The sequence below is a fragment of the Sipha flava genome, unplaced genomic scaffold (assembly GCF_003268045.1).
Source record: "Sipha flava isolate LNK unplaced genomic scaffold, YSA_version1 80_pilon_pilon, whole genome shotgun sequence".
Classification (NCBI taxonomy): domain Eukaryota; kingdom Metazoa; phylum Arthropoda; class Insecta; order Hemiptera; family Aphididae; genus Sipha; species Sipha flava.
Window position 1 is genome coordinate 959,738 of NW_020273622.1, and position 14,695 is coordinate 974,432.

Genomic DNA, 14,695 nt, shown 5'->3' on the forward strand with positions numbered 1-14,695 from the left:
GTACAATATGTGTTTCTTGGTGATTTGTTTAATTAAAAAAAGTACAAAGTTCAAGGTTGTTTTCATATGGTGTAACAAAATTCTTATTTTAACAATATGCCTTATTTTATAAGATATAGCTTTAAAATCTACATCATGGTTTTCTCAGTAATTAAATATAACAAAGAACTAGTTACAAGGTAGTTTTAATGTTTATGATTGACTTAACACAAAAGTAGTAAATATTTTTTAATGAATTTGTATATATCCGATGGTAAATTTTTAATTCGAAACCGGTCATACTTTACTCCTCCAGGCTAAGTATTAATTTATTTTTATGTACAAAATATTTGTTCATCTATTTATATATCATTAAATATTGTTTAAAAAAACAATTCTGTAAAAAAAACAATAGGTTCCACTTGGGATATAGTCTTTTGATTCATTGTCTACATCGGTAAAGTATCAGATGAATAACAGCTCTAGCATGTGTTATTAGCTTAATTTATGCTAAGAATTTGATATACTTTAAAAATGGTAAGTGTAAGACTATTTTAATTATACAAGGGCGTCCGTCATCAAAAATTTAGGGGGGTACGTGTGATTGGTTTCTTTCGGCGATCATTATAAATAGGTTTATTATTATGATTCCCAGAATTCTTTCCCCCATAATAAAGTTTTATCCTTGAAGGATAAGATTAGCTAATAAAATTAATTTAATATATATTTGATACAAATTAATAATTATAATATTTTAGGTATAAATGTTCAAAAGACACAGAAAAGCTGGAGGGACATGTTATCCCTTTCACACAATGGATTCCTTTGAAACTAGATCAACTAATTACCTACGGGATGCTTATTAAGAATGGTAGAAGTTGAAAAATGGCACTCCATTTAGAATAGCACAAGGCGCCAACTACAATAGTTAAAACAACATATTAAAAAAAAAAACAAGTGATATTGGTAGAAATATGATGTCAACTACAAGTTAAAATATAAAACAAAAATTATTTAAAAGTAAATGCAGATAATTTAATTAGTTTCACAGCAGTTATTTTAACAACATTATTTTAGTATAATAATAAATAAGTAATCAGACAAATCTATTAATAAATATCCTTTGAATTAATTTAGAAAATAAAAATGACTACTGTGATTCATATTTTTTTCTTAACAAAATCCTCATCGATTTTAGTTGACAATTTTATATAAATATTTAAATAAATAGACATCATTTTTCAGCTTTAAAAATTGGACCTTTTAACAATGTCAAAGTTACTATATATATTTCCAGTATGTTATAGTTACTGAAAATTACATTGAACTTTAATGATTTCAATTTTTTAATTAATTCACATATAACTGTTCTATGGATTATAAAATAAAAGGATAGTAAGTAATTTATCATTTATAATATATAGGAATGATGACTTCAACGTTTATTTATCAATGTTAAAAGTATTAAAATAATTTTTATCATAATTTTTCATAAACAATAATACAAATAATAATAAAAAAAAAAATAATAATAATAATAAAAAATTATCGAAAACAGTTACAAAAGAAATAAAATAGTTAGAATTCACAAATGCAAAAATAAAATGACTAAAAAGTGAGTTATATACTTTTGTTATTTACACAAGTTCACTAATAAATACAGTCATCGATTAATTAAAAAACCTCTCATAAACCAGAGTGCTTTGAACAATCACATGGTTCTTGCAATTATTGCTTCCAAGTTATAATTAAAAAATCACACCAATTTACATAATTTATCTTAACAGATATAAGTTTATGCGTTTTCTTAATGAAAAAATACATTGTTTAACACAGATCAAATGAAAAAATAAATTAAAGCATTGTTAAACATAAAAGATGCACTTACTAAATATTTAAATGATTTTAAAAATAAATTCAAATGAATGAGTATATGACTAATGTAATGATTAAAGTCATGATATTGTACAGGAGTTTCTTGTAATATATGATGTCGAAATGCTCAATGGAGTGTTTTTCAAATTATGATGATGTGATACAGAATGTGTAGGATAGCCATGTAATCGTGACACACCTGTACTATTGGAAGGTAATTTAATTTTTTTGGACGCCGAAGCATTTCGTGGTAATGACATGGATAGGGTTGAGAAACTAGTCAGTGCATATGATTTAAGATGTGATTTAATTGTTACAGGTAGAGGCAACTGGTTTATACCGTACTGAGTAGTTCGGGCTACAATAGCACGGCAACATAACTCTTGAAGGCTCAATACTGAAAAATAAAAACAATCTAACTTATAAACATAATTAATTATTTTTCCATCAGAAAATTTGATAAAAAATATAACAAACCTTTGTTCGATCTTAAAAGTCTTTCCATTCCATTTCTATGTAATGCTCGCCTTGCTAATTCACTAAAGCTTTCTCTGATGTTGAAGTCACACAGCGGACTGACTTCAAATAAAGTCATATGGTGTTTAGAGGCATAGGATTCAGCTTCTTTGACACTAACTTGTCTTTTAAATGCCAAATGCAAACGGTTGCCAACCAAAACTTTTGGAACTCCAGGTGCATGCTTTTCAAATTAACAGACATAACAATTTTCAATTTCATTATATTAATAAAAGTTAAAATTTGTTTTTCTTAGTATATACAATTCATTATAGCAATAAATAAAGATTAAATAATTTTATTCATGAAATGTATATGATAATTAATTAGTTTATTAAATATCAGATTTAAGCCTGGGTAATTATTAGAAATAAGTTATTACATAATAAAAATAGTTTACATTTTTATGGGAGTATCATATTTTAATGAATGCTCAAATATTACAAACATTTATAGTCATAGTTCAAATAAAGTACATACATTAGATAAGAAAACAATGATATTACTTTTTTATAAACTTTTTATATATCATATATGCATACCACCTACAGTAAATTTTTATCTTCTAATCATATGAAATTAACTTTATTCTTTTAATGTTTAAATTAAAAATAGACTAATTTTTTTTTTTTTTTATTATTTTCAGAATTGAATGATAAAATTATATTTTAATTTTAAACTATGAAAAATGAATAAAATTATTAATTAAGTACAATTTAATTAATTTAACAAAATTCAAATATTCTTAATACTTTTTCACAGCATTATAATATTTTACCTTACTACTACAGAATGTATTAATTATTAAACATACATAATAAGGTACTTGACAAATTATTATGAGGTTACAAATAATATCAGGAAGTACAGAAGTATATATAAAATAATAATTCCATAATTTAATTTAAAAATTGTTAATAAAGTAAATCATTGTTGGCAAACATTTATATCAGTTAACTGAAAGTTCATTTACAATAAATTATTTTTATTTCTTATAATTATGCATAAGTTCAGTTTTAAAATATAAAATATTAAAAATGAACTTATACTCAAATATATATGAGTTTATGTATACCTCTTCAACTTCTTTTAACCATCGGTCTAATCCATCAAATGACCATTTATTAGTTATGTCATAAACCAACAAAACACCTTGTGCTCCTCTTGAATAAGATCTGATTATTGTACATAAACGCCCTTGACCTGATGCATCCCATAGTTGTAATTTTACTCGTTTGCCATCCAATAATATGATTGTAGTTTTATATGCTGTAAACAAAATAATTTAATTTAATTAATAATTAAACACTGTTTAACTTTCTTTATAATTAATTCTTACTTAAACTGATAAAATAAGCATAACTTAAAAAAAAAAACTATACGCTTGATCTTTAGACATACAGATATGACACTAGCTAAGTTAAAAGAGAAGCACTATAGACAAGTTGAACTCTAAAAAACGTGTTGATAGGTATATATACATTTTTTTTTTCATGAACTATATTTGTTGATTTTTTTAAGGAATATAAAATGATAACTTTTATAATTATAAAAATATGTATTCAATATCAGAAAAAAAAATAAATATATACTTATTGAATGTTTTCAAGTATTAAGTCAATACATACATTATCTGTATGAAATAAAAATAAGCCTGAAAGAAAATAATTAAATAAAAATAAAATAAATTAATATATTATATTATGGTGGTAAATAAATAGGGGGTAGGAATTCTATTGATCTTGGACTAAATTTAATATGTATAAAATCAGACAATATTTATTTTTATCTAGTTTAGTTATTTTTCAAATTGGATTTGATATTTATAAAGCTATAGAGCAATATGATTTCTTTAAATAGTTTTATATTATGTCAGAAAATCAGATAATATTCATATAATTTGTTTCATTTTGATTTTGTCCTTCTTGGAGTGAAGTATTAAATTGAATGAACGCAATTCCTCAGTAAGGACAAATACACTTGAGTAGCAACATAATATATTTAAATAAAAATTTTAAAAAATTGTTACAATTGTTATAGGTAGATATGGTTTATTATTTTAATAGTTAGTGGTAATCATTAATTAAATACTAAATAAATAAAAATAGTTGAGCTGTATGATGAACCTACTAAAACAACAAACTTAAGGATAAATATTACTACATAGAAAGACTGATTATTTAGATAAGTGTGGAATCTTTAAACATTATCATAGTAAAAATAACACCATTCTATTAATCCTAAATAAAATATAGAAAGCTTTAAAACTTAATAATTTTATGATATAAAAATTTAAAATATGGTTTTCAAAACTGAATAAAAATTATGGGAAAATTACATAGTATGAAATACCTAATATGTTTCAATTTCGGCAGGCAAACAATTGATGATGTAAAAGATGATTGAACCGGTTAAAGCCAAATAGTATTCATGCATATTTCAACTACTATCTCATGTATAATATATTAAAATACAACTATTTAAAAGAATGATCAAAATATTAAATACATGAGGTTAATCAACCTATTGATTAAAATTTGTTATTACCACTTCCACTGCAATACGGAGACTCAGACGATCCATCTTCAAGATCGTTCAACATCTCCTGTTTTCCGACATCACTGTCACCGACCAACAGGAACTTCAGCAGGTAATCATACTCTTTCTGCTGCGGACAACTGTCGGTTTCAAGCGACATGCCAATTTCGATGTGTCGTTGCGCTAAGTCATTGGCGGTCGCCACACAACGCTTCAATCAGACTTAGGTACAACGCGTACAGGCACACACAGTACGACACGTCTCTTTACATTAACGAACTGATCGCGATCTTAAACGCGAGTTTCACGTCCACAACGAAGAGCGTCTTCGGTCCAGTCATGTATCGGATTCGCAATATGTTGTCAAACCTTTTGTTGTTCGTGCTTCAATGCACCTACCGTCAGTCGTGATAACGCTAATCGATCCATGTGACCAGCTGGTGCGCTTACTATACGGCAAAGATGTTACGAAACATGAACAGTAACAATAATCTAATGTCCGATCGACGTGTTGTGATAAGAATAACTACAAGTAACCTGTTGTTTTGTTTGTTTCCCACGTCCAAAATATTATTGTTTATAATTTTTTTCCCGACATTAATCACGAAGCCGTATGGAACATTAATGTAAATATCCAAGTATTTTCCATGGTTACAAGAAGGTTTTAAGACGTTAAAACGGCTTCGCACCTATGCCGTAGAGCAATCGGCGACAACACGGTCGCGAACATAAGGGTTACCGCGGCTACTCTTTGGAATGATAACGATTCGATAGTGATAAGACGACACCTGGATACAGCGGCGGTGATGATAATGGTAACAATTTCGTAATCTACGTTTCCTGGTGGACGTCAAATGGAGTAAACTTGTATTCTAATTTCTGGTTCGTGTCATTCGCCATCGTTTCCTCGCGCGTGCACTCCTCTCTACCCCTTCTGACGTTTATTCTTGCGCACATGAGTGGTTGCACATCATTGTTGTTAATTGCTACACAGATAACGTCGTTGGAAAAATAGTACGTGCGACGTATCACGGACGAGGTGGGACCGAAGTAACGGCTGTGTTAAAAATACCGACGACCTTCGCTACCGCCAATCCGAATGTGTGTCGCGGCGGCGTCAAGTCGTTGTGCAACAAACAATTCGTTATTATAAATAATCATAATAATACACATATATATTTATCAAAGACCGCACTGTGGCGGTTTTCGAAACCTGTGCAACCCACCGCCGCGTGCTGCGTTGTGTGCGGTGCGCGCGTGATTCTCTCGTCTACAAATTCTTCAGTTTCACGTGTTTATCGCCGTCGACCGTCCGTTAATCCGTAAAGCGAACGTGCTACCCGACTCCTTAGATCTGTTCTCTCCACCACTATCTCTCTCTCTTTCGCCGCCATTGTATTTTCCTCTGTGCCGCGGCGATTACTCGGTATAATCGTTTGTTGTGTGAGATAATAATAATAATAATAATACGTATATTTATTTTCGTGCGTCGTCGTCCGTTATTGTGTCAGCCTTTCGTCGTGCGCGCGCGTCGAAAATTATGAACCCGTCGTCGGGGCACGTTCGCTGAGAAATGGCCAGTGGCCAACTACTACCGGACGACCGAAACACAGACGTCGATCTCTGCGCGCCATTCGCGATCGCCGCCGGTGTACGACAAGGCTAAATTACGGATTTTGTGAGTACCTCGCATTACGATCAGTGTTATTTACGTTATTGTCGTACCGTTGACGTAACTATCCGACGGTGCCGTGTACCATCCCCGAACGTCGCCGGTTTTTCACGATAACCCACCCCCCGGGTTCAAACACTGTAGTAACGGATATCAAGTTGTACTGATGATCAGGAGGGAAGGGTTAACGTTGATGGCCACGGAATTCCCGTTCTAGTCGACCACGTTCCGCTATGATTTTTTGTTAAATCCGAGTTGCCCAATGTTATTGTTTTTGTTACGGATGACCCTTGGTGTCGCGTACGCACAAATCAGGTGGTTTACCTTGGGGAGAAGACCATAACTTTTTTATGTAAAACATTCAAATCGCCGGTAATCTCTTTCTCTCTCTTGTTTATTATAAACAAGAAATAAAATACTCGCCCATTGCATCATTTTGAGTTATGTTGGAGGTCATTCTTTTGACACTTTTTCTATTTCCTATTTAATGTTCTTTTTACGTGTTCTATTCGAGTTGTGAATATTTGAATTGTTGTTTTCTTATTATTTTTGCGTGCATTTCATGTTAGGAAAACCCATGCCTTAGGTACTATTTTATTATTTTTTCATTCAACTAATAAGTTTATAGTTCAAATTAGTGAAGCTTTTTACTAGGCATTTGAAGTTTAAATGTTAAGAATTTGTTATTAATTCCATCTGTCTCCCTCATAACTTCTAGAGTAGCTTTTATCAGCTATGGTAGGTACTTACCCATGTTATTATATTATTAAATAATACATCTTAACACCTATTAATCATTATTATTCATAAACAAGTATCTAAGTTTTTTGTTTGATTTGATTTTTTCTTCTCATGGTAATTACTCGGATACATTATTTAGGTACCTACCCATACTAATCTTACTAAATGACCTAATATTATATATAACTTAATATTTTAAATACACAATACCTTTTTTTATTTCATGATATTTTAATTATTTCAAAATATTGTGAACCAATAAACTTTATACATAATCATTAATCTTAGTATTTGTTTTCTCTTTAGTTACTTCCTTTGCCAGATAAGTTATTTGTATTAATATTTATACTGTTTTGTTTTATCAGATACATTTTGTTCTTCATCAATTTTCATTGGTTAACTATTTTTTTTGAAACCTTGATATACAATTTATCAGGGGTTTCTAAACTAATAATATTTATTACCAGTGGTTAAAGTGAAGGGGGATAAAAGAGGACAATGTCCTCTTTCTTATTTTAAGGAAGATTATGCATCCCCCTTTAAATCTCCAAAGACTGGGGAGACTTAAAGCTAAACAGCATTAGTATTCATCACATAAAATACATAATGTATTATCATATTAAATTTATTATTAATTAATATATTTGAACAAGTGGAAGAAAAAGTTAAGACTGAAGAAAACATATTTACAATGAAATAATATATTGCGATATATAAGAAATAAGTATAAGATATTATTCTTATAAACATGTACCTATTTACTCAGAATAGGTATCACATATCTTATTTAACAAAAAAAAATTATGTCCAGTAAAAAATTCAAGATAACTTACATAAAGTTTTTTCATATGTAAAATTTAAAATATCACATTTTTAATAAAACATCAAATTTATGTTTAATGATCGTATACTTAAATAATAAAATAATTATTTTTGTTTTATTTTCATCATTTTTTATTCTATGATATTTAAGTCCAAATTTATGAATTGAACAAATATATTTTCTATAGACAACAACACATATTTTAAAATATGAAAAATTGTATAATATTCTCTAATCCCCAAAATATGTTGAATTATGTAAAATAAATATTTTTCTACAAACTATAATAATAAATATAAAAATAAAAGTTATCCTTCAGTTGCATAAAAAAATATATATTTATTTAGTCGTTGATAATACATAAACATTATTATTACGTGCATATTTGTTATTGTTTTATTGACCAAAAACTGTAGGTTAACAAGGTTGGTAATTGTTAATTTTTAATTTTGTTACAGTTATAAATAAAAAACTGCTTTATATATATATATATATATATAATAATAAATAATTAAAATGTAAGCTTGTGAGTTGTGGTATTATTTTATTACCTAACATGTGATGTTTAATATAAATTTGTTTTATTTGTATTTTTAATGAAATATTTTAGACTAAACCAAATTAAAAATTTGAATTAATTTTTTATAAATGCTTTAGGTCATATATTACAATTTATTTTTATTGACCTGCCATTTTGGGGGGGGGGAAGGAAACTTAATTTTAGTTTATACACCCTATAAAACTAATAAACAAATTTGTGCAAAAGAAAAAAATTATAGAGGTCTTGTCTTATGGACTACCTAAAAAAGTTTGATAGGATTAAGACTTTGGTAAGGGAACGTTCCTTTACCATTTTTGATGATTATAGTCCCCTCTCAACATTTTCATCACTTAAACCACTGTATATTACTCAATAGTAATAATTATTTTACCCTTGTTGTGTTGCCAAAAGTTTTCTAAAACCCTTGCAATCAAATGTTTGAAGACATCTGTAATAGATACCTAGCAAATATAAACTAATGACTGTTAACTAGCTTCTAAAAATAGATTAATAAACTAGTGAACATAAACATGAATGTGTGGTTGTATTTAATTATTGGTCATGTGATTAGTAATTTAGCTATGATATAAAATATTCTAAGACATTGTTATGGACTGTACTTAAATAAATTATTTCATGTTTATCTCCAAGTTTATCTTATGTTTTGTTACAAATGTTTTTTGTTTAGTTGTATGAGTATAAGATAGTATTTATTATCATAGTAAGGTTAGTAAGCTACCCAATTATTAATGTTATTTTTAAATAATTAATCTGTTTACATTTATATGTACTAGTTACCTACTTACTTTCTATAGTATATACAACTAAAATAAGAAAAATGTGTATGTTTATATTAATCTAGGTTTTAATGTATCTGTAAAAATACATTTTATCTCTTGTCTTCTTATCCAACTTCAACCTCTTATAGAGTTCAATTATATAGCACAGATTTAATTAATTGTATTCAAAATCTACTATGTGCTATCTTAAATAGTTTTAAATAATAATGTATAATTTTGTATTAAATTTAAAGAATATATTAATTTATCTATTTATCTACTTTTGTCAAAAATTTTATGATTTATGACATTGCAAACATTCCATTTGTAGAACTTTTTTCATATGGCGTATTTGTAGAATAAATAATCTTTATTAACTAATCTAATAATTAAATTACATGTTAATTTGTTGAGAGCAGAATTAAAAGTTTATTGGTTGATTTTGGCATATTATTGTATAAAAATAGTTTAACATGTTGTAAGAATGCACATTATGCTAATCATACGATTAAAAGTGAGAATAAAGTTAAGCATGTCAACTATTTTGAAATTAAAATTTAATGTAGTATCAGATTTTTTTGTATTACAATAATAATAGTAAATATTATTTTATTACAAATGTTACTACAGTGTTGTTATTTGAGTAAAATTAAATTCTAATAATAATAGCAAAGTTCTAATCCTAGAATAAATTAGTATGCAAGTATTTATTTATACAATTTTTTTTTATTAAATTACAAATGTTAGTGTTAAATTAAACAATTACGTTTAGCCCTTGCAAGAATAGTAAATGTATCCTTTTTTTTTTTTTTTTTTTAAACACATTTCTATTCAATGTTATATTTTTAATTTATATACCTAACAAATTATATAATGTTGTTTAATTGTATTTTACAGAAGAAGGATAAGGAACGTTCTAATCTCCATGAATTCGGTTTGGACGCAGTGTCCAGTGCTGTTGCCACAGCGATAGCACGTTCAGTTGTTGCTCCTTTTGATAGAGTCAAAATAATTTCTCAGGTAAGTAATCTTAATATTTATAAATACACTTAAGTATTTATTTTGTGTATATTAACCAAACAACTCTTAAATTAAAATGCAGATATGAGTATTTATATATTCAATATTCAAAATGTATACAATTATTTCATATTTTCAAAAATCTTTAATTTTATAGGTGTTCTTAAACGCATCGCGTTTATACTTTGTTCGCTCAGAGAATATAATCATTTAGAGCAGACCACTGACGGCTAGCTAGACCAAAATGCTCTATTATCATTCTTCTACTGTCATCCCATGTTACTGACAATAATAACAAGATAATTTTGGTTATTGTTTACTCATATTCTCTTAGCATTCAAAGTATATATAGTAATATAATTTGTCTTTTCATAAAGTATCTTATGTACAAGTCTTTAATATTATCAAAACTTTGAAATATTAATTAGTTTTTAAATGTATGTACTGTATTCTTTATTTTTTTTTTGTGATCAATCGTATATTCTATGTTTTATTTTACTATTAATTTATTTGTTGTATTTATATTATCAATCAGTTATGCAACTTGTTAGGGGGAGTTGAGAGATTATTATATTCCTACCTGAACGTAGTGTAAGTAAGATTTTGAATGAAATCTACATTTCATTTAAATTCCAACTGTAGTACATTTATTTAATCATAACTACCAATATGTTACATATTAATCATTGAAGTGAAAATACATTAGTGCTCAATAGAAGAGCTATAAGATATTTTTCTAGCTTTTAGAATTCTAATTATATGTATAAATTATAAACTGAGGATTCATTTTACATAAAAAATATATAGTAACTTCTATAATTTTGAGATTCTATATTGTATAATTTCATGTAATGTTAGAATGATATTACTTTTTAGATTGTTATTTATATTTATATCTCCCTATTTATAACTAATTTGTAATGTCCCCCTCCCAAAAATAATTTCTAGTTGCATTACTGTTTATAACTCAGTTTAGTCACAAAAAATGTACAAGATCTGATATTATAAATAGAAATTTGATTAAATAAATTTGTATTATACTGCTTCATTGATATCTCAAAATATTCGTGCATCTTAGAGTAGTTATTATATTTACATTAATTTGGTTTTCAAGTATAAAATGAGTATTGCTATAATTTCAATCAACCGTACATGCATAAGTATTTAGTTCTTAAAATATAAATTAAAGTGATATTTTTCATGTAATATTGGTAGATTATTGAAATTAAATTTATTTAATTTAATTAATAAATGTAAAACAAACTTAAAAATCAAATTTATTAGTTAGAACCATTTTTTCTGAAAGTAACACTTGCTATTAGTAGCAAGTGTGACTTTAAGAAAATCATAATTTAGGTAATAATAATTAAGTTAACAAATAATCTGTATATAAAAAAATTGAAAATATTTATAATTAATAACCACTTATATTTGTATAATATTTATGTCATATGTGTGATAAACTTCAGAATATAGTTCAAAAACATAAAGATAAGATTTGACAAATGCACTGATGTCTGTGTTTATCTATTCAAATTCTGATCATCATTGTACTTATTTGTAAAGTCCTTACATTTTTAATATTTATCAGAATTATTCAAAAGCTTGAAATTGCGTAAAATTATAACTGTAGAATTACCTGCATTTTTAGATAAATACTTGTGATTTCTTATGAGGAAATTTGAAGATTTGCACATTAATTAAAAATATTTTTTAAACTTTTTTACGTAAATTTTAATAAAACGATGATATTCTGTAAATTATTAATTTTTTTTTTAATAAAACTACTTATGAATAGAATTTTTAATCTACTAATGTATTAAGACTTGATAAATAATAAATACATATAACAGATATTTTCTTTCATGTTTAATGGATACCATTCTTATAGTGTAGACTATACATTACTGACAGTTTTTTTTTTTTTTTTTAAAAATTAATTTTATATTTTACTTTATTTTAGGTTCATTATACATCAACAGTAAATGGTAATAATAATTTGCATTATCATCCAGGTATCTTAACTACATTAAATCAAATATATCGCGAGCAAGGTTTACGTGCACTATGGTTTGGAAATTTCACCAACATTTTAAGATTTGTTCCTTCTCAGGTATGTTATAAATGACAAACAAATATAAAATATTATTATTGTATTACATAAAATAAAACTATTTAATGTAATTTATTGATATTATTTATAATCAACAATAATTATACAAGTACCTACTTATAAAAAATATATCACTTTTATTAGATGAAATATGATCAAAAATTATTTTATTTTATATAATTATAATAGATAGTATAAGAGTAGATACTAGAAACATGTAAGGAAGTTTTGATTGACGATTAGTATTTAATTACTTTATTGTACAAAGTATAATATTATAAAGTGATTAGTAACTTGAACTTATATATTAAAATCATTGATTAAAGTCTATTTAATTTTTTTTGGTAATTTGTATGTTTAATCATAAAAGATTAATTCTATAACTTCATAAAGAAGGGTTCAATCATTTATGGTTTGATTTACAACATTGCAATTAAAATTAATACTAAAAAACTTATTGTTTTCTAAAAACATTAAATTTGTTTTATTTGCCAATTATATTTTTAAACGAAAAATTATAACCTATTTTTTAATCTTCGAAATTATTTTTTCTTTAAGTACAATATTTTAAGAAATATCAAATTCATTATATTATGTTATTTTATTATTTGAAACAGGCAGTAATGTTTGGACTAAACACATTTTACCTAAAATTTCTGTTGGGAAATATAAAACATAAAGATGATGGTCTGAGTCATACTGCCTTAAGTTTAATATCTGGTGGATTGTCTGGTGCAACAACCTTATGCATGTTTTATCCACTTCTTTTCTGTCAAACTCATTTAGCTGCTCATGTTGGACCTTTAGTAGACCGAGAATATACTGGTTTATTAGACTGCATACAAAAAACTGTACATACTAATGGTGTACGGGCATTGTATACAGGTACGTTTTTCATTTAAATGATTGAATGCCATTTCTTTTATAATGTTCATTAGTATAATTATTAAATTTTTTGTATAGGATTTGCAATTGCAGCTAATGGTATGGTCATAAACAAAGCCATCTATTTTGGAGCTTATTATAGTTTTAATAAAACCATATTAGATCACACTAATAGCCTAGTTTCAAATGATCAAAAAGATGTGAAGTTACCATTTTGGATTCGTTTTGCAACGGCACAGGTTTGTTAAATTCAACACCTCAAACATTTTTAATATAATAATTATAATGTATGTTTTATATCTTTAGGTTGCCACTTATTTGTCACAACTATTTAGCTATCCGTTAGACACAATAGGCCGAGTGTTAATTGTACAAACATCACAAGAAGAGAAATTGTATCTAAATGCCAGAGACTGTTTTACGAAACTTTGGAATTCCCAAGGTTTATCAGGTTTATACCGTGGAATGTTACCCAATATGATTCGATCAAGTGGATCAGCTTTAATTCTTGTGCTTCACGATGAATTTAAATGGACACTAAGTAAAATGGGTTTATTTGGTGGAGACAAACAAGATGACTAATAATTCTTCTATCTACTATTTTTCATTATACTTATGTATATTTCTATAAAATTAAAACAGTTTTAATGTTTAATTTTAGTTGACGCCATGCGATTCTAGTCAAGTATTATCTAACCTTGTTAGTATCTGCGACCAATTATTTGTGAATATCATGTACAAATAAAATATTTGTTATAGATATTAAATAATAATTATATTGATTTTTTACACTGTATAATTGTGTTTATTTTGTATATAAATAATTATTCCTTTAAAATAGAATTGATTTATAATGTAAAATGTTTATGATTATTCATAAATGCAAATATGACATGAACAAATGTAGTTCTTATGTTTTAGTTGGTTTGTTGTATTAATGAAGAAATGTCATGGCTAACACTAAATTAAATGTTTAAGGACTTAAATGAAAATAGTTTAAAACAAAAATATTTTTGAATAGTTTATTAAAAAATTTATAAAATTGACAATCATCAAAAAATATTATTTGAAAATTGTAAACTATTTAAAATATCCTTTTTAAGGAAATACAATTAGTTATCTTTAATATTATAAGTATTGCGTTGCAAAATAATGCTTTGTTTAAAAATTAATTATGTTATATACTAATTATAATATCAAATTTATTTTAACA

At 26.4% G+C, this 14,695-nt stretch overlaps 2 protein-coding genes across 4 annotated transcripts; one reads left to right on the forward strand and one right to left on the reverse strand.

Moving 5' to 3' along the window:
- Window positions 1-1,530: 1,530 nt before the first annotated feature.
- Window positions 1,531-5,286, reverse strand: LOC112693037 (ras-related protein Rab-40C). The gene is made up of 4 exons (XM_025567920.1): window positions 4,918-5,286; window positions 3,446-3,639; window positions 2,332-2,554; window positions 1,531-2,251 (listed from the first exon to the last, which is right to left on the reverse strand). The coding sequence occupies exons 1-4, from the start codon at window positions 5,066-5,068 to the stop codon at window positions 1,935-1,937; spliced, it is 885 nt and encodes a 294-aa protein (XP_025423705.1). The 5' UTR covers window positions 5,069-5,286; the 3' UTR covers window positions 1,531-1,934.
- A 320-nt stretch (window positions 5,287-5,606) lies between these two features.
- LOC112693036 (ADP/ATP translocase 4-like) lies at window positions 5,607-14,278 on the forward strand. Of its 3 annotated transcripts, none has more exons than XM_025567918.1 (6): window positions 5,607-5,723; window positions 10,362-10,484; window positions 12,448-12,597; window positions 13,215-13,482; window positions 13,561-13,721; window positions 13,789-14,278. In XM_025567918.1, the coding sequence occupies exons 1-6, from the start codon at window positions 5,715-5,717 to the stop codon at window positions 14,062-14,064; spliced, it is 987 nt and encodes a 328-aa protein (XP_025423703.1). In that variant the 5' UTR covers window positions 5,607-5,714; the 3' UTR covers window positions 14,065-14,278. The 3 variants fall into 3 exon arrangements, with proteins under 3 accessions (XP_025423703.1, XP_025423704.1, XP_025423702.1); XM_025567919.1 differs by lacking the exon at window positions 5,607-5,723 and adding an exon at window positions 7,221-7,318; XM_025567917.1 differs by lacking the exon at window positions 5,607-5,723 and adding an exon at window positions 9,934-9,978.
- The last annotated feature ends 417 nt before the right edge of the window (window positions 14,279-14,695 follow it).